At 46.2% G+C, this 25,943-nt stretch overlaps 1 protein-coding gene across 1 annotated transcript in view; it reads right to left on the minus strand.

Moving 5' to 3' along the window:
• LOC147698535 (cilia- and flagella-associated protein 337-like) overlaps window positions 1-25,943 on the minus strand; it is a 554,785-nt gene that overhangs the window by 166,879 nt on the left and 361,963 nt on the right. Inside the window, exon 17 of the mRNA XM_086935138.1 lies at window positions 18,305-18,411. Coding sequence (XP_086791264.1) covers window positions 18,305-18,411 — 107 coding nt within the window. The remainder of the gene's footprint in view (window positions 1-18,304; window positions 18,412-25,943) is intronic.

Consider the following 25,943-nt stretch of genomic DNA (forward strand, 5'->3'; position numbering starts at 1 on the left):
CCCAAGGCCATCGATTTTATAATATTGCAAAATTGTCTGAGTGATCATTACCCCTAGCTCTTTCTTTAGATACGGGCAATGAGAAGCAGCAGAGTGCTTGTGCCACCATGCCAATAGTACTTAAAAGGAATACAGCATTTTACCCAAGTGGGCTATGGTGGACCCAGGAGCTATGCTGGAAGAACTTGTAGCGAGAAGCAGGGAGGAGGTAATGGTCTCCTTGGATAGTGAACGGTACCCCAAGTGTATGTTGCGGGCATTCGCTGAAGTTTGCCATTCTGTCATTGACATTTTGACAACTGAGAAAAGGGTGAGGGAGCCCAGGCCGCAAAGGTGGTTAGATGGAAAGTGCTCAAAGGCTCACCAAGATCTTATTCTTGTCTTGAAACAGGTCCCTAGGGATAGGGGGTGGTGAGACTTTGTAGACAGAATTACAAAAAAGCAATTTTGCACAGGGCGATAGCTATTAGGAATAAGGCCTGGAGAAAATTGCACAACGCTAGTATAAGAAATTATGTTACCCTTTTTTAGAAAACAGTCAATGCCCCCTATTTTGGAGACAATTATAAGACCCCTATTGATGTCAATGTTCCACCACATGAATAGGGTGAGTAGTTTTCCAGGGTTTATGGTAGTCATGTTAAATCCGATAGTTACCCTGACACTGTATTAACCAAACCTTCCAGGGGCGGTCTGGAGCTATCACCTCTCACTCTGAAAGAGGTTAGATGCGAGATAGAACAGAGTGCCAGAAATAAGGCCCATGGTCCTGACAGAGTACCGGCTGACCACTTTAATGATAATATTAACCTATGGGCGCCACTACTCACCAATGTGTTGAGGAGTGCTGTTATCGATGCCCCACCTAAATCATGGTCAAACTCCAATTATAGCACTATATTTAAAAAGGGTGACAAAGCAGACCCCCAATGCTACCACCCTGTCTCCCTAATTGATGAACAAGTAAAGTCATAGGTGGGATTTTTGAATCTGGTGGAAACTTGAGTGGCAGAAAAGGGTTGCTTCTCCAATGTGCAGTATGGATTTAGACAGGGCTTTGGCACCGTTGACCAATGTCTAAATCTTTACCTTGTTATTAGAAAGTATACGTTGGCAAAGAAGGGCAGTCTCCATCTAGCATTTATGGATCTCACTTCAGCCTTTGACTGGGTGAATAGAATGAAATTATAGCACAAAATGCTAGAAATAGGCGTTGACAGTGCATTGGTTTAATTATATTTTACTCAGTTGCATGAAAAAGTGACTGGATGTATACTGTATGGGCCAAATGGGGAATGTACTGCTCCCATTAAAATGAAGCGTGGTGTGAGGCAAGGGTGCATGCTGGCACCATTCCTTTTTTGTTTATACATCAACAATTTAGATACCTGCCTAAATATTGGGGAGACAGACACACCCCGGCTGAGGTTTGAGGAAGCTCCCTGCCCTGTTTTATGAAGATGACAATATCTTAATGTTGAGAAATGGTGTGGGCCTACATGAGTTGTTGAATAGATTTGTTTTATTCATTAGAGAACTGGGCTCAAGGACAAATACTGCCAAATCACACGTAATGGTAGTAGGGCATACACACACTAGCCTGAGGCCAGCCCATATCAATGGTGAAAAACGTCTTTATGTCCTAACCGTTACCTATTTAGGTAGAAAGTTTGACTGTAAAGGCACATGGTTGCATCCAATAAAGATGCGAAAGGCTCAGTTTGATCAAATCATAGAGGCCCATTTTAGATTTGCCGGGAAGTAGGGCTCTACACCACTGGGTGACGTGATCAATATCTATATTGAATGCTGTTGCTCTATTGTGACATATGGAGCTGGGGTCTGGAGATATTGTGACACTTCCAGTTTACAGGTCAATGAAATGTGTTTCTGAGAAGGTATTTGTCTTTACGTAATACTCTCCCAATATTTCTCCTTCAAATGGAGCTAGGCTTACAGAACTTGGAAATTCGTATCAAGCTAGACACGCTTAAGCTCTAGCATTCAATCTGGTCTAAACATGAAACTCTACAAAACCAGGAAATAATAAACGACTGCTTACGCCTTGATAACACTCAACATATACCATGGCTGTGATATGCCAAAGAGCCAATTGTTAGGGAGAGCAGATTGCTTTTACAAGCATGAAAACAGTACCACTTGTAGCGTCTTCCTCAGCCTGGGTACCCGCCAATGATTACACCACATACAGAGCTTAGTTTTAAACTTACTTATTCGTCTGCATGTAACTATAAACTCTACATTCTAAACCAGCCTTCAGTGCATTCTGCTCTAACACTTACATCACAGTTCTATGAGTCCATCTGGAGCCAAAAGGTTCCATCATTTCTAACTTGCAAGACACTACACCAATGAAGTGAAGTAGTGTGGCTCACTGGTTAGAGGCGGCAGACCCGAGAGCAGAGGACGGCCCGGGACCAGGGTTCGATTCCCGGCGCTGCAGGTTTCTGGACCAGGGTCAGCGGACTCGATAATTCTCTCGCCTCGGTGCCCACTCTGATCAGCGATCACACTCGGCAACTCTGGGCATTAGCTTGCCTCATCTTCACTAACGGCCCCACCAGACCGCCGGGGATGCCTGGTCTCACCCTGGAGATACCCATTAAGGGACCATCTCTCAGGGAAGCCAGGAAGGGTTTCGCAGCGGTCGAAGCGCCTTGGGACCCTCCGGGTAAGTAGCGCGCTATATAAATGCCTATACATTTACATTTACAATGTTCCTAACTACCAGTTAAAACAAGATTTTGTAACCATATGCAAAAGGTGCATAGAAAGCTTAGTGACGGGAAAGAAGAGGGTGTCTGTTTAGGACCCACTAGTAACCAGAGACTCATTGGAACCCTATCTCCTGTTCCCATTTCAACACTGTCAAAGATTTTATCTCATAAGGTTCAAGTTTAATATAGCCCACTTTTTGGTTTCGTTCCATAGCAATGTATATTTAGACTCTGACCTTGAATTTTGCCTCTGTGACCCGTGCTCATTGCAGTCCACGCTACACTTTTTTTCTTTTTTTTAAACTATATGCTGTACCCAGGAAATCTTTTTTAATTTCACTGTTTAGGTCTATAAATTTAAGAAGATGAAGACCTTCCCTGTTTTATTTACAGCTTTTACAAATGGACTATAGCTGTATGGTGGTTCATAAATGTATTTCTGCAGCTGTAAGAATGAGGACATTAGTGGGGAAGTAAGTACTTTAATGGTGATGTACTTATGGCAATCTTGAGCTTCCCTTTCATACTTTTTGTTTATATTTGCATGTCACCTTGTGGTTTTAATTGGTGAGATGGAATGAATGAGAAATATTGAATGTATTTGAATTCCCTGTGTTTACATCTTCATAAGGCACTTCATGTCCTAATCATTGAGGAAGGTGTTTATATGTTTGAAATACTGTATAGATATATCATTTTTAACGGGAAAACACATTTTTGTGATACAGGGTACTGTTGATTTTATGTACAAGCTCTTTTATGGTTTTACCCAAATAAAGATTGATATGATTTCAACCATAAATCAAAGTGTATCATCCTTAGAAACTGCCTAATGCACACTTCACCATTACATTTATCTGAAAAAGAAAGATAACTTTGAAACGTAGTGAAGGCGAGCAGGAACACCATCAAACTGGGACTTTAAGTAAAACTTGGAGACGGACAGTAATATGTGTCATGTTTTCTTTTTTATAACACATTTTGTATGAATTTTGAAACCACCAAATATGGTAGGAATACAAGTGCATTGCATTTACCCAATATTTACCCAATATAACCACCACGAACCAATAACATCCCCAATCCATAGTATGCCCCCCATCTCCCTCATAGTTTGTCATACTTACGTTGTTAACCTCGAGCAACAAAAATTGATTTTTTAAGCCCTTCATTCCACTAGGGTCAGGGCATTGGGGAAGTTCCATCACCTAGCAATGTCCCTCTTAGCCACCAGTGTGGAAACAGCCACAAAAGTGCGGTCAACCTGAGAGCCACCCGCCTCGTCAACCATGCCCAACAGATCAAGAACTTGCTTCAAAACCCCATATGTGTCATATATATGACCAGGCATACGCAGATAACATGATAGAAATCGGCTGGTGCCTCAGAAAAACAAAAGCAAGACAGATTAGGAATCTTGCCAGCCTGGTGTAAATGTATTGAGGTAATGTAGGCCAAATGGAAATACTTCAATTAAATCAGCCGAAGGCGCATGGAAATAGCCAACATGCACGGGGGAATATTGGCCTCCCCCCAATCAGCCTCATCAAGTTCATCTACCCAAACCTCCCAGCAAAGACGGAACATGTCGAAACCATGTGGAGCGTTCACAATAAGTGATCTATAAACCTGGGATATTGCACCTCTGCCTATGTGACCCATTAGCAACTTAGTGTCCAGGGAGCTGAATTCCAGTATCTCAGTGTCTGGGAGAATGACAGTCAACAATGCGTAGCGAAGTGCAGGTATTTATGAAATTGTGCGTGATTAAGCTTATAACGATTGTGTAAGTCTCGAAAGAATAAAATATGTTCCCACCCAAACATCTCTGAGGACCGTAATGCCAATCATATCCCACTTATGAAAGCCCTCTAGATCAGCGGAGTGGCGGACACAGCGCCTCTTCCACAGGGGAGTCAACACCGTCAATTTACGATTCAAACCCATAAATCTCATTACAGAGCACCAGCAAAGGAAATAATATGAGTGATATCAGGCAGGCAGCTGGGCAGGGGATCACCATACAGCAGGCCCAGAATGAGATCAAAACTTTAAAAGGAGAGTTCCCTTGGTACTTTGGATCATCCCACCCACTGCTAAGCCCGTTGATCAATTGGGAGGCCAGGTAATAAAAGTTGAGGTCCGCCATTTCCAGCCCATAGTCATGTGGAGACTGTTCGACCACTGGAAAATGCTATTCGGGAGCGACCACCCAACCAAAGAAAATAACGGATGGTAGAGTTGAGCTTGTGAAACCAACTTGGGCGATTGGGAGCAGAAAATGTTAGAATATATATAGAAAATGGGGAGAATCATCATTTTGAAAAGGGCAACATGGCCCATCACATCCAGGGGAAGGTGTGGCCACTTCTGGATATCACTTTTCATTTTGGACTCCAATGGGGCTAAATTGAGGTGTTGCATGAGGTCAGGAAGCAGGGAGATATGAAATCCCAGGTATTTTAAGGCGAGGCGTCGCCCAGGATGCTGGTTTGCCACATATGAGTGCTGGAATCTCCCCCAATCGGAATCAGTAAAAACTTGGAAGTGTTTACATGAAGGCCAGAGACCTTTCTGAATAAGGTAAAGTGTTTGAAACATGGAGGCCCTGAGGTGTGGGGGTGTATCAGAAACAACAGAACGTCATCAGCATAGAGAGCGCTTCTATCCTCTGGACCTCCATCCCACAACCACCCACTGAGCTGAGCATCACAGTGGATGAGGTTTCCCGAGGGCAGAATCGCAGGGCGAACAGTAACAGGGACAGGGACAAAGGACAACCCAGACGCGTACCTCACTGGATAGGGAAACGATCCGACAATGAGCCGTTGACCCTTATCTGGGCATAAGGCTGATGGTAGAGAGCTCCAATGTATGTTCTGAGTCCAGCACGCTAAATGACAGCCTCAAGAAAAGACCAATCCACTGTGTCAAACGCCTTCTCAAAATCTAGAAGAAGCAGTGCAACTTGGGGATGGAATGCACCCAACCGGAAGAGTGCCACCTGAACCCTATGGATGCACTGTCATGTGCTGCAACCGGCATTGGCTGCGATAGATCAAGTGTGGCAAGGTAGGTAGAGCCAGTTAGCCAGGATTTTAGCATACAGCTTAAACTTCGTTGTTAATCAAAGTTTGCTTTGTCCAATGCACTGATGTTACCATTTATTCTTGTAGGTGAACAACACACCAAGTAACATGGAGGAATAGTTGTGTATATCCTTTATGGTTTCTCACTTTTTCACTTATAAGTTGTGTTTATAAATATATCACATTTTGCAGTCGCAAGATTTATTTAGAACAGAGGCCCTGAAGAAAGCCTTAGGAATTTATACCCGTTTAGCTGAAACATGTCGGCCCCTCAGCAGCTATTTGTTGGAACTGCTATAATTGCGCTGTTCTTGGTTTTAATCTGAAAGACACTGGCAGTTATTAAAGTTTATTTCGCTGCCTTTTTCTATTCATTTTAATTTCACTCACTCCTTTCTGCACTGCACTAGTTCCCAATTCCTGATCAAACATATGGTCTTCGAGCAGCTTTAGAGGGCTATCTCTCATGGAGGGTTTGGACTGTGTCTCAATGATCTAGAGACTTACCATCCCTACCTTTGGATAACCAAATGATAGAATTGATCATTTACAAGACTTTGATGGGAATCCATCTTTATATTTTGGGATACACCTACAGTTGCTGGTGACTATGTGCGTTGGCGTATGCACTCTTGCTCAATAGTTTACAGGGATTCTTCCTTTGCTACCTAGTACTGGGCACTGGTTTTTCACTTGTCAGAACACCTTTAGTTCTTTTCAGACTCTCAGGTTTTGTCAGTATTTCATGTTAGTTAGGAGGGGATGTAGCCTGATTGAGTCTTTGAACTTCCCTGAGACCCTTTCACCCCGGTTTGTTATATGATAATCAAAGATTTAGACCTATATGAGGAGTATTTCTAAGAGGGGTGTCCCAGTTTGGGTATACTACTATTGTGGCAAGGTCTAACTCGGAGGGGAATGCACCCTCTTTTGCCACTTCAGTATAATGTTTAAGCAAAAAAGGGGTCAACTCAGTACAAAACATGTCGGTAGGAAACAAAAGGGAAGCCATCTGGCCTGGGCTTCTTGCCGCTGGAGTGTTAGATAGAGCAGAGGAAATCTCCTCCACAGTGATGGGCTCCTCTAATTCACAGCCATGTTCATAGATGTTATGTGTTCTTGCCAGCACTGGCAGACGTCCTTAAGGGTTATATACCGTAGCTGTTCCCGGGCCATTGAAAGCCACAATACATGATTTGGAGCATGAGGGCCATGTCCCAAGTGCTCCAGTCCGAGAATCTGGGTCTTGGGACGCAATTTGTGCAACTTTATCTTGCTTGTCCCTGTGCACAAGCCCTTTGCCATGCCCCGCAACACTGCCTTACCAGCCTCTCAGAGGGTGGTAGCCGAGGTAACTGATCCCTGGTTAATTTCAAAGTATGCCTCTATCTCGAGTGCCAGGGAAACCTCAAACTGAGGGTCCGTGAGGTACCAGGCATTAAGGCGCCACACAGGAATTATGGCCCGATCAGCAGCACCTAAGGTCCTGGCCAGGGGAGCATGAGCCGATATCCCTCTCGGTAGTATGGCCACGCAGTCTACCTGGCACACACTGTTGCCAGCAGTAGGTAGAGATCAATGCGAGAGTCGGTTTTGTGCACGGCCGAAATGTGGGTATATACCCAATCCTGCAGATGCTAAACCCTCCAAATGTTGCAGAGACCCAACGCATCCATCCAAGCTGAGAGTTGACACAGCAGGAGTCACGTACCTGAGTAAGGCTACCATATGCATCAAGTTCAGGATTACACACCACCTCAAAGTCACCACCAATGATGGAGACACCCATTGGCAGACCTCCAATCAGGGTAGACAAGAATGAAAACGTCCCCGCTGGTGCTTGATTAGGTAAGTAAATGGTGATGGAATTGTATTGACTGCACTCTAGAAGACCCTCCAATGCCACACAACACGCTAGAGGATCAATCTACAAGTTGCAGACCATCAATGGGAAGCATGAAGCAGAATAGCCACACCCAGTGAACCTTAACTGACCCCCACATGAAGTACTCTGTCCTGCCCATACCTCAGAAGAAAGGGACAATGGGAGCCTAACAGGTGAGGCTCCAGAAGGATGGGAACCGAGTGGTAGAAGAGTTTGGCAAATCTCAGGACAGCTGTGCGCCTAATGCGGTCCAAGAGGCCATTCACAGCCCATGACATCAATTTAAATGAGGGCATGGTGGTCGCAGATGAGCAGTTGAAACAGAACCTAGGGGTGACTCGGTGTAGAGAAAAAAGACACATAAATGTGTGTAGGCGGTGCGAGACTGAGTGAGTCACATGTGAAGTGCGGTGCAGGCACAAAATAATTCGGTGGTAAATACAATACAAGTCTACAACAACTTCCCAAACAACAAACCATTCCCTTTGATTTCCCTAGACCTCCCCACTCCATACTTCCACCACTGAAGCATCTGTCACCCAAACTGTACCTCAACGGTGGTAAAAAAAAAAAAAGAAAGAAATGAAAAGCAGAAAATGAAGCATATGGTGAGTGCAGGAAGCTCAACAGGCTCCTATCTTAAAGGACACTGTGCAGGAGAAGGCTAAGAAAGATGCACAATACAATTACCAAGAGTTTATCCCATTCTTCGTGGGGTACAGCCGGAGCTCATATAGTCTCTGAAGCAGTGTAGTCAGTCTGAGAGGCCTCCCTGTCATGTAGATATGCTGGTGAGGCCCCGCCCAGACAGCCCTCAGGCCCCGCTGCCTTGGACGTAGAGGGTTCTGACTCTGTGCCTGAACAATCCCTCTAGCTGCTGTCACGATCGTGAAGCTTGTAGGAATAGGTCCGCTGCACCCACTGAGGCCTCGGGAGGTGCCCTGCAGCACCTCTGCATCGTCCGCTACTGGGATCTAGTCGGTCCGAATGGGCATGCGGGTAATGCCTTTCCTGAACACATTCCCATGCCTGCTCATGAGTCTGGTGGGACGCGGGGGAAGCACAGCCGCAGGCTAGTCTTCCCCCGGGGTCGTTCGCACAGGGAAGGACCAGGCAGGGTCAAGGGGTGGGGTTAGGGGGTGGGTATAAGAATGCAGGGGAGGAAGGGATGTTCCTCTTCCTGAATTCTCAGCACCATTGGGAGGACTTAGTTAGAAAAGGGTTAGCTCAGGTTATTCAGGAGAGTTAGGGAGTCTGAGGCAGTTTTTGGGGCGGTTTTTTGGCAGGGATTGCAGTACTTGCTGTGCGGTACATGCAGAGCCACTGGCCGTAGGTTCCGAGTCTGAGGGGAAGAGTTTGCGGCTGAATATGGCGGAAGTCTTGGCGGAGGAGGTAAGGGAGGTCTTGTGGCTGCTGGGCCGACCCGGGGGGTGGATCTCCTCCGGCCTGGTGTTTTGGGGGAAGCGTGGGTGGGACTGTTGCGTTTCCCACGGGCGGCCTCTGCGGAGAAGTTGTTTCTTGCCTGGATGAGCCGCTGCCGCAGGGAAGAGGCGCGCCGGGTGGGGCGAGGGGTGCGGTCAAAAAGGAGATTGCGCACGGAGGCCGGCATAAGAGCCTGCCTCCGCGGTTTGAATTCCCCCAGCTGGAATTCAGAGGGCATGGGGCGGGGGCCCGTGGGAGTGCCGGTACCCACTGGGGAGCTGCTGACAGGGAATTTGGAGCGTGAGCACACGGAGAGGGGGGAGGCTAAGGGACCCTCGCTTGTCTCGGCTGCGGTTGTGGTTCACCAGTGCTTGGGCGACTTTGGGGAGGGGGCGGGGGCACAGTGGACATTGTATGGAGGCTCCAGTTGTCTGGGGGGACGAGGTGATTCGGGATGAGGGAGTGGGGCAAGGGGAGGATGCTCCAATTGACCTCTCTAGGGGGTCAAGAGTGGGCACGCCAGGGCCTGTAGGGTGCATAGTAGGGACCTGTGGAGTGGAGGGCATGGATGGGGGTGTAAGGGGGCACCTGCTCAGGTGCTGGCCCCGGTGCATTATGGCAGGGTGGGCTGAGCAGAATGCCACCAGGGTGGGGGCGATTTGGGAGGATGAGGTGGAGGGGCCCCCTACACCCACATCGGAGGAAGAAAGTTAGGCTGACCAGGAGGAGCAGGACAGGGCAGACAGGGCCAGATGGGGGAGTGGTGGCAGCAGCAAGGGGCCGCAGCACAAGGTAGGGACAGCCAATACGGCTTTGAGGCCCGATGGTGCCAGGGCCCACCCAGGTTGGAGCGACCTGGGGGGCAGGGGGGGTTCCAAACATGCGGAGGTCAGTAGAGTGCGGAGTGGCTCGGCGGGGCGCAAGACGGCCTCAGGACGCCAGCTTGAAGCAGCAGGGAGGTCCGCGGCAGTCATCCCTCCAGCGCTGGGAGCGGGCAATGGCTTTGTGTGTGGCGAGCGGGGGGTGTTGAGTGCCAAGAAGAGTAAGAGTGTGAAGAGAGCAGTGAGAGAGGTGTTGTGGGCACCTGTGGATGTGGAGCCTGAGGTGGTGTTGGATTCTGATGATGAGAGAAGAGCTGGAAGACGGGGAGGTGAGGGATGATGATGACAGGACGGGAAGCGAAGAGCAACAGTGGCATTGGTGTTTTGCAGGTTTCTAAGCCAACGAAGGCCAAGGCGACATCGGAGACACACAAGTCCACCAGAAGGCGGTCCGGAGAGGCGCACTTGTCACTGTCAGGTGAGGTGGCATGGTGGGCTGTTTGGGATGGTGGGCCTAAAGGAGGTAGGAAGAAGGCTTGCTGGTCGGTGGGTGTGGGGGACGGGTCCATGAGGAATGGTGCGGGGTTGGCAAAGGACAACCCTAAAGTGGCTGACAAAGCAGAGGAGGTGAAGATGGTAGCCACGGCGGGGGTTCAGACGGACAAGGCGGACGGGAAGGATGACAAGGGGGAGAAAACTGAGGACAAGCACCATAAAAAGTTGCCCCTGAGTTCCCATCTGTCCTAGAAGATAAAGAAAAGAATCTGGAAACATGAGTATGTGGACGTGTTTGAATTGTTACACAGGGAGGTGCAGGCGAAAGAGAGTTCTAAGGAGGAGGAATGGGAGCTGACTCGAAGGCCCAGGGTTCCGGTGAACATGGAAAACTGGACGTCAGCATTTCTCATTTATGCTAGCATTTATTGTGAGAAGCACCTGGATAGGGCCATATCGCTACTGAAGTACATGGACATCATTAGAAAAGCCCAGATGCAATTTGGGGGGTTTGCTTGGCTGAGCTACGAAGAAGAGTTCAGGGCCCGAGTTAGTGTGGACCCAGTCAAGCACTGGGGGAGGTTGATCAGGAGCTGTGGATGCAGTGGATGGCATCCACGCACTCATCGGCGTCTACTCACGTGGCTAGTGGTTTGCCGGTTACTTACCGGTCCTTTCAGACATGTCCTGCCCATAGTGGGGGGGGTGGGGGGTGTTCCGCCGGTACAGGAACCACAGGTCAGTCCGCCAAGCCGGGTGGCAACAACACCGGTGCATTTTGGAGCTACAACAGGGGCTACTGCTCCCGGTACCCGTGCAAGTTCAAGCATGAGTGCTCCAAGTGTGCTCCAAGTGTGGTCACACCATCTGAGCAGTGGCGAAACATGAAGGGAAGGGGACAGACTGGACAGAAGAGGACCTACACTGGTTAAGGGGGAGACGATGGCCCAGTGGCTCTCGTGTTACCCGGACAGGGAGGCGGCTTTGAAGATTCAGTGGGGTTTCATGGAGGGCTTTCGAGTGGGCTATCAGGGACCTAGAGTGCGGAGATGGGCGGACAATCTGAAATCAGCCAAGGAGTTGCCGGGGGTGGTGGCGGCCAAATTGCAGAAGGAGGTAGACGAAGGCTGGATAGCGGGCCTGTTTCGCGACTGGCCAGCTGAAGACATCTCCCGATTGGGTGTGGTGACTAAGAAGGAGAAGGGCGAGTTTCACATGATCCATCACCTCTCGTGGCCGGAAGGGCAGTCTGTAAATGATTTCATCGCAGAAGCTGACTCAAGGGTGCTCTATGCGTCGGTGGATGATGCAATCCGCCTATTGAGGATGTGTGGGTCGGGGGTGGAACTGGCAAAATGTGATGTAGTCTGCTTTCCGCCTGCTGCCTATACACTCCACAGATTTCTCTCTGCTAGGGATGCAGTTTACAGGGGCCATCGATGTGGACAAGGTTTTGCCCATGGGATGCGCAATTTCCTGCGCGCTGTTCGAACTGTTTAGTACAATCTTGTAGTGGGCTTTTACACAGATCAGCGGGCATCGGGACATTAATCACTATTTGGACGACTTCCTTTTTCTAGAGAAGGCAGACTCTGGGGATTGTGGCAGGGCCCTGTCACAGTTCCAGGAAATGTTGCAGCGTTTCGGAGTCCCCTTGGCGGCAGAAAAGACAGCTGGGCCTAGCTGCAGACTGAAATTCCTGGGCATTGAGCTGGATTCTATTCATTGGATAGCTCGGCTCCCTGCTGCTAAAGTGATGGAGATACAGGCGTGCCTCTTGTGGGCGACCGGGGAGAAGAGGATCGCATTGAGGGTGGTGCAACTACCACTGGGTTTCCTGAACTTCGCGTGCAGAGTGGTGAGGGCTGGACAGACGTTCTGCAGACGGCTCGGTATGGTCATGTCGGGGGTAGTTCTCCCGCATCACAGGGTCCGGATTTCCATGGGGGTCCGGGCGGACTTGAGTACATGGCTGACGTTCTTGACAGATTTCAATGGGGTGTCCCTGGATTTTGAGGACAAAAGGATGGTTTGGCAAGTGCAAATTTAACATGGATCCCAAAACCAGCCGGGGCAGCTGGTTTTGGGATATTCTGGGATGGCAGGTGGTGCGCAGAAGACTGGCCGGCTCATTGGGTGAAGCAGGGTAGGAGCATTGCGTTTCTGGAATTTTTCCCCTTTATTGGTGGTGCTGGAGGTGTGGGGACCTGAGTTTCAGAACATGTCAGGGCTGTTCCATGTGAACAACATGACCGTGGTCGAGTTGGTCAACCGACAGAGGGCAAGGGATCTGAGAGTGCTGCATTTGTTGCGCAGTTTCATGCTGAAATGTCTGAGATTTAATGTGGTCTTTAGAGCCAAGCATGTCCCTGGAGCGAATAATGACATTGCGGATACTTTGTCTAGTTTGCAGTGGCAGCGGTTCCAGCGATTGGCACCAGGAGCGAATCTGTTCAAGACCAAGCTGCCGGACGGCATCTGGGCCTTTGGGGAGTGAGGGTAATAGGCCTGGTTGAAAACTCTATTGCTGCTACTACAAGACGAACCTAAAGACTGGCGTGGGCGGAGTTTTGATCCTTTATGGGATGGCGTGGGGATTTTGCTTGGAGAGATCGCTCAACCATGGAACAAGGAGTGTTGCAGTTTGTATTGCATTGTATTGACAAGGGGCTGACGTCTGCAACGATTTCTGGAAAATTGGCAGGAGTAGCGTTCTATTGTTGTTTGTTTTTTTGGTTTTGACCCTACGAAGGATGTGATTATATTCGGCAGATTGGAAGGTGGAAATCTAGGTGCTGTGAGCGGTATGTTCGTAAATGAGGGGATTTGGCGGGGTACAGCTAGGCATGGTGGGATTGGTGTGGAACATTTCAAGCTGTGTTACTAACACCTTTTTCTCCCGTAGGTTGCGTGGGTCGACCGGGGGCCAAGACGGTCACTTGGATTGTGGGGCATTCGTTCGTCCATTGGGCCTCCAAGTATGCAGAGCAACAGGTGTAGAGCCGTAACCTGGAACTCAAAGGACAACATCATGAGGTACACTGGTGGGGAAAAGGGGGGATGCTATTGGGGGCACTATTGCCCTGGCTTGCGAAGATGTTCCCTCAGAAAGGATGCCTTGATCTGTTGATAATCCATTTGGGAGAGAAAGATTTGATTCAGCTGTCGGGTTTGGCGCTCTTACAGCTGATGCAGAGAGACTTGGAGGTGTTGAACCACAGGTTAGCTGGGACATGCATAGCCTGGACTGAACTTGTTCCTCGAAGAGTATGGAGGGGGGCAATCAAACACAGGGCTGTGGAAAAAGCACAAAGGAAGCTCAATAGGGCGATGCAAGTTTTTTGTGGGGAGAAGGACATCCAAGTAATTGCTCACACTTGACTGCAAATGGAGGAACCACTACTGTTTAGGGATAACGGTGTGCATCTTTCAAGACTGGGGAACGCCTATTACATGATGGAGATGAGAGACGTGGTCAACAAGTTGTGGAACGCGGCGATTTGGTGTCACAGGAATGCCTAAGTAGGTGGGAGCGAAAGATGCACTGTTTGGGTCCCGGGGGGACGGGAGGGGGGGAGATAACTGCCCTAAAGGGGGCTCCCTGGTTGGCGATACTTTGGAGGGGCGGGGGAGTCAATAGCGAGCGCACCCATCCCTCGGGGGGAGAGTGAATGTTGGGGGGAGCTAGAGGCATGAGTGGAATGCCAGGTGATACTGATGTGTGTTTCTTGACTCCAAGATTCACAGTCACATAAGCACTCAAAACGACTCAGTTCATACACTTTTCAAATAAATGTGTTCACATATTTTTTATGCTCTGTTGTCTTTTAATTTTCATAGGTACGTCATTATTCAATCATCATAACTTTCAAAATTCATTTCATTTTTCACTCATGAATGCCTGATGCATTTCGAGCTAACTGCTCTTCCTCAGGGGACTTTTTCCCGAAATATTACATCAAATCATATGTAGGTACAAAAACAAGTAATAGCTTCTTTAAACAGCTTAATTCATTTTTATCACGTAACCCCTCTACATGCATAGATGTGTATTCTCTGTAGTTGTTATGTCAGACTACATTAAACCTCATATCCCTCCATGTAGAACCTCAGGTGTGGTGAACCTCGTTATACGCATCATGCATTATACTCCGCAAATAATGTAATTTTTACACTCAAATGTTCAACTATCCATAAATCTATATCGTGCACTGACCTTGGGCGATTCTTGCGATTTCTCGTACCCGATACTGTAAACAACAAACATAGACCTACGTGTAACTACCATGTGAGAAATATTCATAACCGAGTTTTCAAAACTCGGCAAAAGATTACCGTTGTTGCTAAATATTACCCTATCTTACCGTATATGTGTCAAGACCCGTGACGAGGCAGTCTCTCTCCGTTAGTTACGGCGTGCGACGCTCTACCTATGATTGTCTTTATGTGCTCCGTGGTCTGATCACGTGGTGTGTGAGCGCGTAAACACTAAGAACGGACTATACCTGTCATATGTCTTAAACTCGGCGAGTATATAGTGTGGACTGTGTTGTTATGTACTTGCCTGCATATGCTTGTACCTGTAGTATAAGTCTGTAAGTGTAATCAGATATGAATAAACACTGTGTGAATAAACAACGTGTGAATAAACAATGCATGCTAAAATCAATGTACATTTCATGTTGGTCTGGGGGAAATGTGAACGTGATATTAAAACAGTGATGTTAGGACAATACTGTACACATCATCAAACATCATCATCAAATATCATGAATTATCCTTGGAGTCATTAAATGTCGTAAATCATTTAAAAGGTGTATAACGGACTTATGACAATCCACATATTTGCATAATGTCTCAATTTATAGATAGCAACTAAGTTCCATCCGTTCATTTAATCCCTTTGGGTATAGGGTACATAAAAAGTTCATCCAAAATGTCTCCCTTCTCAGTAAGTGATTGTTGTTATCTCTTCCTGGCTGAATAGTTACAATTTCCAGTATGCAGAATTTTAATTGGGACGGGTTGTGTTTGGCTTCATTAAAATGTGTTGCCACTGTTGATTTGAGGTTTTTCAACCTTATATTGCTCTTATATTCGATAAGTCTGGTTTTCATTTTTCTTTGTGTTTGCCAGGTGATACAGGGGAGGATGCTAGGAGATCTGTGTAAATGGATGAGGAACGGAACGGGTCATGGAGTGGTCAGAGAAGTGAGTTCGGAGTGGGTGAAGAGATGGAAGGAATGAAGAGTTTTTGTTGGGGATTTGTTTATTGTTGTTGCTGGTATTTGATATTGATTATGTTGTGCAGCCTGGTCCTAATAAATGGCCTTTTATGCTTAAGACACCAGTGTGGTCTGTTTATTGCGCGATGGTGGGCCCCGGTGGAAGCACTGTCGCAGACCAGTCTTCCCCCGGGGTCATTCGCGCAGGGAGGGACCAGGCAGGGTTAAGGGGTAGATGGTTTAGGGGGTGGGTATAAGAATGGAGGGGAGGAAGGGATCTTCCTCTTCCTGCATTCTCGGCACATTTGGGAGGGCTTAATTAGAAAAGGCCGCCCACCCACCCTGCAGTTACTAGGGTTCGGGAGTAGGGTTGGCGGAGCGTGCCAGTTTAGGACGCGCTGCAGGGTTGGAGATACTTTGGAAGGGTGGGGGAGTCAATTGCGGGCGCACCCGTTCCTCGGGGGGAAGAGGGAATGATGGGGGAGCTGGAGGCATGAGTGGAATGCCAGGTGATACCGGGAGGATGCTAGGAGATCTGTGGAAATGGATGAGGAACGGAACGGCTCATGGAGTGGTAGGAGAAGTGAGTTCGGAGTGGGTGAAGAGATGGAAGGAATGAAGAGTTGTTGTTGGGGGTTTGTTTGTTGTTGTTGCTGTTATTTCATATTGATATGTTGTGCAGCCTGGTCCTAATAAATGGCCTTTTACGCTAAAGACACCAGCGTGGTCTGTTTATTGAGCGATCGAAGAAAAAGGACTTAGAGTTGAAGAGGACCTTAAGTTTTGCAGGGAAGAGGAGCATATATTGAAGAATCAATGCCTGAAGCTTTTGCTTGTCCTCTCTGTAAAGGAGCAACACAGCTGCTGCACAGTCCTTCTTTAGTCAGGAAATAGCATAATATGTGCATTTTGGAAATTGAGCTCAGGTTGCCCAGGGGCCTCTCTGAGGATCACATCTCTGTCACGGAAGTTTAGGATCCCAGCAATCAAGGGTCACGCTGGGGCCCCGGTGGGCGAGGGGGTGCACTGAGCCAGGGGTCCTTGAGCCCCCTCACCACAAACCCAGACACCAAGGCAACAAGACCCACTTGTGACCCAGGAGCGAAACCAGTCCTCCAGAAATTGTGTCATGTCATATTCTAATGCTTCTTTTTGTCTTTTGAATTTGTGTTACAGGGTTGTTTTTTTTTTTGCGTGATCTTCTAAGAGTGATTTTCAAGATGCTGAAATCAAATGTCCCGCAAAAGCATTATTTTTAGGTTCATCTAACAAACCAAGGCTGCGGATCTGACAGCGCGCCTCTAGATGGCGCCATCAGCTCACAATTTAGGACAGGAAGAAGCCACCGACACCGCGCTTCTGCACTGTGTACATGTAAAAACAGCATACACACGTTCTCAGAATAATAATAATAATAAAGGGGCTTATAAAGCGCTTGGTGACGCCGTCCCGGCGTGTCCCCGCGCTGAGGAGATGGAGACAGAGAGTGGTAGAGACAGATCTACAGAGTGAACAAATGTGTTTTTAACAGCTTCCTGAAAATAGTTTCGGTCCTGGCCATTCTAATTGCTATGGGAAGGGCATTCCATTGATTGGCTGCTAACACACGGAAGGAGCGTCCACCCATTCTGGCCCTCTTTATACGAGGTACTTTCAAAAGACCCATGCCCAAGGAGCGGAGTGCTCTATTGGGCATATAAGGGATGGCTAGGTCCTTCAGATAGTCAGGGGCTTTCTGAGTGATTATCCTATAGCAAATAAGCAGAGCTTTGAATAGGATTCTTTTCCTAATAATCGCTAAACTGCGTAAGTACTTCCTTCAACAAGGTTTTATCCTCTATATGACTATGAAGACCCAGTGGTATTAGCACGCATTGTATCATATAACTCAGTTATTCCATGTTCATTAATTAATGTGATTTGTAATATACTATTTTTCATCCTATACACGCTTATTGCAGGCAGGTGTTTGGTGTCCATGGCACTGCCTACTTCCTGGTATTTTGAATTGCCTTCCTGCTCAAGAAGGGATTTAATTGCTCTTACTAAATTAATATTTGTTTTTATCCTAACATTATTTTCACTTGACCTTGATGAAATCTGACCAATGTTGTTTAATTAGTTTGTAGGTTGTGTGTTTAAAGGTCAACTGATGCAGTTTTAGCTCAGTCCACAAAGACCGCCTGCACGAAGACCAAATGAATATAATCTTCATGAAATTTGCCGCAACGCTGTTATCCATTTACTGCATGTTCCTTAATGCATAAATTCGTTTCTTGTACATGAAGGTGAGGAACCGCTTTTATTTATTTATATGTATTATAGTTTAAACCGTGACCGTTTTTATACGAGCTTGCAATAATCAATTACTTTTGTGGCTGTCTTTATACATCTTTCGGATATTGCCTTCTCTTAGACATTTGGAATTGCTATTTTGCATAGGAATCTCTTGAATTGTTTTATTATTTCAATATTTCAAATAATATCTTAATTGGCATTATAATTACGAAATTGTTTTATTGTACGGCTTACATTTGTACTACTGAAAGACGACAGGGACTTCAACAGCGCTGCGTCCAGATAAACATACATTTGTTAACGAATCAGCACCAGAACAGCATATACATACCTTCTTCCACTTAGGTCAAAGGTCATGCAGGTTATTCCAGCATCCCCGTGGGCGTCGCTGAACTCAAACACTTGCCTTCCACTTTCAAAATCCCAGACTTTGACCACCTTCAATTTAAAGGAAGAACATGCAATGTGTGAGCACATGATGTGTGTATGAGGAGACTGGCGAGAGGTTATAGTAGAGGGCTGTCAGGCTAATCATTCATTTACTGTGACACATTAATTCAGTACAGAATCAGTACAGAGTAATCAAGTCAGTCGTGCAATCCCCTCTACATGCACAGCATTGCAAATAAACACAACTTGTGCTCGTTGACAAGTACTTAGCGTTCACGTGACAATTTAGGGCATTATGGGTGTTGTAGTTTTGGTTAGCTTCCTTTTATTACACCTGATATGAACAATGTGAAGGTTAAAAGTCCAGGACTAGAAAGAGTGTCTATGATGATATGTGGCAGGGGTATACTATACACTACATGCATAGATGTATAAGGAGAGAAATTGAGACTTGTCATTAAATAGACAAAGGATTTAGAACTTCTGCCTGAGACAGAATTCATCACATTGGTAGCTCTTTCAATTTATTGTTTCATCTGAAGTTCAGTAAATAAAATCATCGGAAAAAGGTGACGAAATAAAAGAAACACTACATGTATTAACATAATTATTGTACAATAAAAGGCTGTTCGATTGATGACTCAAAAAACATAATAGAGGGATATGAAATGCTGTGATATATGTTGAATGCTTGAGGTGGGGAGACCTTAATCACCCAATTGTTCTAATTTCTAATGTAAAGTATCTAATACAAACCATGTACTACATTTCACATGAACCTCTAGAAAATAACTTTTCCAAAAAGTGCTAAAAGCACATCAGGCCTGTTAATCTCGATTCAGGTGCAGACAGGAGTTTGCACCCAAACGGAGATTACAACTTGTGTGTAAAATCCCAAACTTTTTCCCCTCCCAAATTTTTGCCAGGGGAAATACAGCAGCATTTGAGTGGGGAAAATCACACATTCCAAAAGGTGTGGGGCACAGTATGAATATCGCACCACTCACTATTGGTATCACAAAAGAAAAGCACAAGCCCAATGGAATGAGGGCCTCTATGTCCCTGATAGCAAGTGTGTCTCACCATCCTCGTCCAGTCAGTGAACACAGTGCTGAAAGAGAACGGCATCAGGCTCATGCTCTTAAATGCCTTTGTGTATTGTCCCTGAAATGACCAACTACCAATAAGCAACAAGCGTTTGCAATGCAACAGGTTTCGCATTTGCAAGATTTTGAGCTATTGGCATTGAAAATTACAATGCCTTTTATTTAAGTGTTTTGAAAACCTGAAAGTAACAACTGTAAGTACAAAGTCACATAAATAAAGGCAGTCATTTACAATGCATAAAGGTCAAGGTGTATGCAAGACCGATTGCATTGAGCACAGCGCTTGAGTTAACAAACATCCAGTTTTTTAGGTCTTGCCTACGCAGCACGCAAGCGCTGCTTAGGAAAAAGACCTTTTACAATCGGCACAGCTTTGCAGGCAAAAATATGCACGTGTTGCATTGCTTTTAATGGCAACACATGCACGTTTGGCAATTCCCTTGCGGGAGCAAGCTTTGGCGCCATGTGTTAGCAATTATCGCTCCTGGCGCTGCTCGCTCCTGCAAGGGAAACGCTTTCACTTTTGCCGACACTGGCCGAAGTGGACTTCTGCGTCTGCTTGCTTTACTCTGCTGCCCTACTATAAGCAGCGCTAAGGTCTGTTGGTTTGCCCCTCTTTAATTATCTGTGAATAGAATCAGATGTCTCCCCGTAAGGAACACCCTTTTCTTCTGCCTTGCAGTATTGTTTTCGTTCTTAACAAAAGCGTTTATGTTCCTGCATTATTGGTATCGACGCCACGTTCACCCGGGGATCAATGTTTGTAAATGTGAAGTAAACAGGGCAGCGCTGTCCATTCGTGAAATACAAACACCGAAGGAGGCGGAAAGCAGTCAATGTGCGGGGGCTGGTAAACCCAAGGGGCTGCTTCATAGGGGAACCTCAATGCTGAGAGGGTATTTGAGATCCAGTTCTTTAATGAAAACTTTTATTTTCTATTTTCCGTGATGAGCAGACACCACAAGACGCAGTGGTTCTGCGCACCTCAGAGTTTTAGAAACGGTGTTTACGCTCGAGGTGGGAGGGCACAGCATGTGTTGAGGTTGGTGAGCCTCGGTGATTGTTCGTTTTTGGTCAATTCCCTGAAGGGATGGCTGGCCAAGGGTACTAACACCCCGGAGGATGTCCGTGAGGCAACGGTGGGTAAGGACGCCATCTTTAAATATAGTTATTTGAGGAAAGTACGGCAGCCAGTGACTGATGTTGTACGCCTGCCTGTGTAAGGACTGACTCCTCCCTCTGTATCAACATAGGGTCTGGCCTGTTCGCAAACTTTACCTAGTCTTTTTTCTCTTTCTTTTCACCAACTTGGCCTTGGCTACGCCAGCCTGAGAGCAGCACCGATGGTGCTCACTGCTCAGCCAGGGTCCTCCGGCACGGGCACTAGCCTGCAGATAGGGTGCTGAGAACTTCATCCACTGTTACTGGGGGGACGATGGGGGGGCCGAAAATAGTCATTCATTCAATACACACACAGACTAACATGGGATAGCCCCCACCCCCTCTCTGTCTAAGGATACCTCCTGCAGAGATCTCATGTTGCCCCCTCGCCCACCAAACACACATCATTTACATACTTATGGAGCAGATCCCAAATCCGCTTAAAGTACGCTCCTCCCCGCCGTCACCCCACCTCATTAGATCAGGTGACTTTAACATGTCAGGCTGGACTCTGGCCCAGGATGAAACCCCTCAAGGCCAGAAACAAGGCCTTAATGTCCTTGCGTTCAGAACATCATCCAGGTGCGTCATCAAACAGAGGACGCCTTGGGTTTATTTATCATTAATTAATTTAAACCATTTAATCAAAAACATTTAGTAATATGTATAAACAAGCATTGGCACAGCCAATAAGTCTCGCCTTTGGGACCTTATAACTGTTTAGCCATGCAACAGTTAATGTTGTTGCACTGAGGATATTGTGCTGCATAACTAACTACTTATAAGGTTTGTTTTAATGAGCTATGATACTTTGTGCATTCTTAACTGTAGAGGCCACCCTTACTTTTAAAATCTAGTTTGGATTAACGTTAGCATTTTGCATATAATTGGGTTTTCAGCTGTGCTTCGGTTCTCACTCTCTCTCTTCTTTCCCTATGATAGGTACAACACGTCCTTGCTCCCCGAAGAGTGAGAATTTTTTAACAATCATGCATTTTGTAAAGTGCCAAAATAACACAGTTTTATGTCGCTGGCGTTTTAAGTTATGGCTCAAATAAATATAAATGAGAGTAGCAGGATTTAGGCGTGCTGTGCTGGGCCAAGGGCTGGGGATGAGGTCATGTGGTGTGCTCATTGTACAGACTGTAGAGGTGATGAAAGGTAATCAGTGAACAGAGAAACCCACTTTCTCTTTAGTATAAATGTATCCATCAGAAGCTCTACATGCTGTATGTAGGATGGACAACGGGTGCACTTCAGAAAATATGCCAGGGCCCAAGAGAAATCAAGCATGTCATCATTCCCACAGGAGCAGTGTACTCAGAGGCGGTTCATCCACAAAGGCGGAGGATCGTCGTCCCACTGCCTGGCGCAGAGGCAGCTAATGAAAAATAAAACTATGTCATTGTTTTATTTTTTATTTGCCGGCTCTGAGCCAGCTTGCACAGGGAGGGCGGGGCATGGGGATGAGGAGTGCTATGTGCACTCACTAAGTGCGCATATGTGTTTGGCCGGCTGTCTCAGGTCAACCAAAACACACATGCAGACTTATGTTTCTCCAGTCAGGCCGCATTAAACATCCAGGATGGAGAAACCCACACAGACTCCCAAGTCTGAGCAGAGCATTTTTCCAGCCTGCTCAGGCCAGCCAGTCCCCGCGCTGCTCTCATAGTATGAGAGCGTGCACGGGGACTGCAGGTAGTCCGTGACGCAGGCCCAGTGCTTGCTGGGGCCAGGATGGACGAGGCATGACGTGGGAGGTGGGCAGCAGCTCCTGGTAAGTGATTTTTTGTAATTCATTTGATTATTAAACTCCCCCTGCACATTCTCCCCCTCCCGCTCTCCTCTGTGCCCCCTCCACCCGCTTTGCCACCTCTTTATTGTGGCAGCTGCCACTGTGTGTACTTCAGTTCTATGCCAATCCAAGGTGCCATTTACTTGAGTATGAGAACCCGATTTGTAACACTCAGCTGTTGCAAAAAAAGTTAGCATGTGGCGCTTTTCAAGACAGAAAAAAATATTAGCACATGGAGGAAGCGTCCACAATGAAGCGCGGAGTCTGTCCTGCTGGGGAGGAAGGGACTAGGGGGAGCATATTTAAAACTAATAGTGCGACGTCCATAAAGCGGGTGCCATGCCAACTTACTAAAAAGCTTTGAAGGAAAGCGTGTCCTGCATGCAGCAGCAGGCAGGACAAAGCAGTTTAAGAAAATAGTGCTTGGAGGCTGTAATTCAATCACAAGCAAGAGGACCAGTCCTTATAGGAGGTTACAAGATGAGACAAGGTGGTACTAAAGAGGAACTACTATGCCTATTGACCAATGAAAAGCCACAGTTTAAAAGGACAGTGACAAGAGCCAATTGAAAACATGAACGGAAAATGGTCAAAGCTTCAAGTCCATACCTGAATACAGCATGCCTTGCAGTGTAGCGCATGCGCTGCCCATGCTCAACCTAAAAATGCAAAGAGGGCAGAGTCTGTTTCTGTTTGTGCTAGTTGTATATGAATAGTGCCTGAATACCTCCTTTTTGTTCCTATTTTAGATGCTTTGAGGCCAATACACAAAGGCATGGAACAGTATGTTAAAGTAACGCAGGAGTACTCACTTGTTTACATACTTTTACATGCTATACTTGAAAAAAGAATAGTCTTGCTCTAGGAACCTGCAGCTGACGTGATCTGTATAATAAAAACTATGACCAAATCAAGGTACAGCATTATGCAAATATCATGTTGGGGTTCCTCTTCAGTTACAATGGATACTTAATGCAGATGTTTGCAGTTAGTGGGCACCTGCACTAATGGGACTGGGACTTATTTTTCATCACCTGGCTTTGACCCAGAAAAAGAGCACGGAACTGAAAGGCAGAAAAGGGAGAGAGGAGGAACATAAAGGTAGAAAAACAGCGAGGAAGGGAGAAACAAAGAAAAAACAGTGCATGAGTGAGATACAGACAGGTAGCACTGTTGTTCGCAACTATGGCATTTGGTAGGACAGGATGTGGGCTCCTAAAGAAAACCCTATAAAATCTTATAAAATAACCTTGACAAATTAGAAATTGTGCAAGGAACCGATTGAGCTGCTTCTCTCCTGCTTCTGATATGTAACCAGTCCAACAATTGTATTCTTAATTATAGGAAATAAATTCAGGTGATGACATTCACATGATAAATTGTCTTTATGTTCTAACCCAAGATATGTTTCATTTTATCTCCAAATGGCATCTTCCAATGATCCATTACAGTTACAGCCTTTTTTCTCTGCATCATGATTTGTGCTTTGTCATAACTTATATTTAATCTATTTACTTTTATCTAGGCTTCATTGGCCATAGAAAAGATCAACTAAAAGAACAATATGCTACTTCAGTTAAAATGATATGAATTATGCATTAAAACATTTAAGTGTATCCACCATCTTGTCATAACATTTAATTACATACTCCCTTTTATCTCCTACTTCTACAAATTTCCTTTACAGATAGCCCAATCGCAATGGTGTCAATCCTGGATCTTTTGTTTTAGCAGACAGACTGGTATCAGGGCAGTGAGGGAGAAGCCTATGTTAAACTGTTTTTTCAGGAGGTGTGTAGCCCCCAGGTGGCAACACCTCTGGGTTGGGCTAGGAATCTCTACACAACAAGGGAATGTTTTAGCCATGTTGGGAGTGGGCAGAATAGTGCATTCTGGGCTAGCTACACTTTGCAGGAAGGTAACAATAAACATCTGTTATTCAGCGCCTTGAGACCCCTAGGTGATAACTGAGCTTTACAAATACAAGTGTTATGTTATGTTATGTTATTATCAGGTGGAAGGGCACCTGGTAACTCATTGACTAGTTAGTCACTACATCCTTCTAGGTTTGTTGTGGGCATAAAAGTGGCAAACCTGGCACATAGACCTCAGATCCTGTCTGGAGTGGCGAGAGGACTGGGAAGGACGATATTGCTCTTCCGTGAGTCCAGCAAAGAGAGGCTGCACAAAAACCGGACTGCACCTGCTGCATCTTGTAATAAAAAATAAAGGACTGTTCCTGTTCCACTTGTGGAAAAAATAACCCCTACCCCCAGACAGAGAAGGGAACTCCAAGAGTCAGCTGGCTGACTCACTGTTACAGCCACAGGGCCATAACAGCCGAGAAGCCTGCTCCTTTGAAAGCCCAGAGGCAAGAACCTTGATTGCTATTGGATGCTGAGGTGCAGCCTGGGAGAGCGAGCCTCAAAAGTTGCACCCAAGCGAGCCTCAAAAGTTGCATCCAAGGAAAGAGTCACTGGAGTGCAGTTTAGTCATCCACCATTAAAGTTCCTAAAAGTTAAAGGGAACCACTGGTTTGGATGGAACCATATACCAGGAGATCAGTGGCAACTGGTTTTGTGCTGGACTTCACCCGGACCTCGTGGGACCCCTAAGGCCAAAGTCCTCCCTCCTTGCTCGTGGACCAAGGAGTGGTCAGAGGAAGACCCCCAACTCAGTCTCAGCATCCTCAGCATTACTGAGCATCTTCAGGATCCAGGATCCCTTTCATCAGGATCCCTCTATTGACCTCTATGATGGTTCATCCTTAGGATCTGGAACTGAACTGGAGAATGCTTAAACCACAAGGTATCAGTTCCTCTGGACCTCATTGGTGTCTGTGACTGGCTACTTTTAGGAGTTTGACCTCACAATAGTGCCCTTATAGCCATTTTCAAGTTCCTTGTTGTAGCTAATCCTAAACAATGAGTCACGTTAAAATATAAAGGTTTTTTGCATTTTGTTGAAAACTATTATTTATTGTTTCTTGAAAAAATCATATCTCCAGAACCGTCCAGTGGATTTCTATCACTAAGGTGTCTACTTAAAGATAAAAATACAACCTATTGTCAAAGATTGGTGCCTGATTTTTATTGCGTGGAATGGAGAGAGATGGAATGCTTGAATTAATCTCAGCCACTGGCACCCCAATCCATCGTTTTCCATATCTACACCACCTCAGTTTGGACCCTGTTATATGCAAATCAGTCTTGATCCTGTTCCTCATGGGAACAGTCCTGTTCTGCAGAATGCAATTTTTTAAGAGCTTGACGTATTTGATTATTATCAAGAGTTGGTATGTCCTCCCGGGTGCGTAAGACTTATTTTGGGCCTATTGGTCCTAGGAAAGTTGCTACTGGTTGAAGCGAAATAGCGCTGGAACACTATTGACTCTAAGATAGAGTCAAAGTGGACTCTTGACACTCAAACTACTAGTGAGGCATACCCAGAATGCTACCAATAAGAAAAAAGGGAAATAACCACAATTGCTAAAAGGAGGATTTCTTGGTTCAGGAAAC

This window comes from Lissotriton vulgaris, chromosome 8, assembly GCF_964263255.1.
Source record: "Lissotriton vulgaris chromosome 8, aLisVul1.2, whole genome shotgun sequence".
In the NCBI taxonomy this organism is placed as follows: domain Eukaryota; kingdom Metazoa; phylum Chordata; class Amphibia; order Caudata; family Salamandridae; genus Lissotriton; species Lissotriton vulgaris.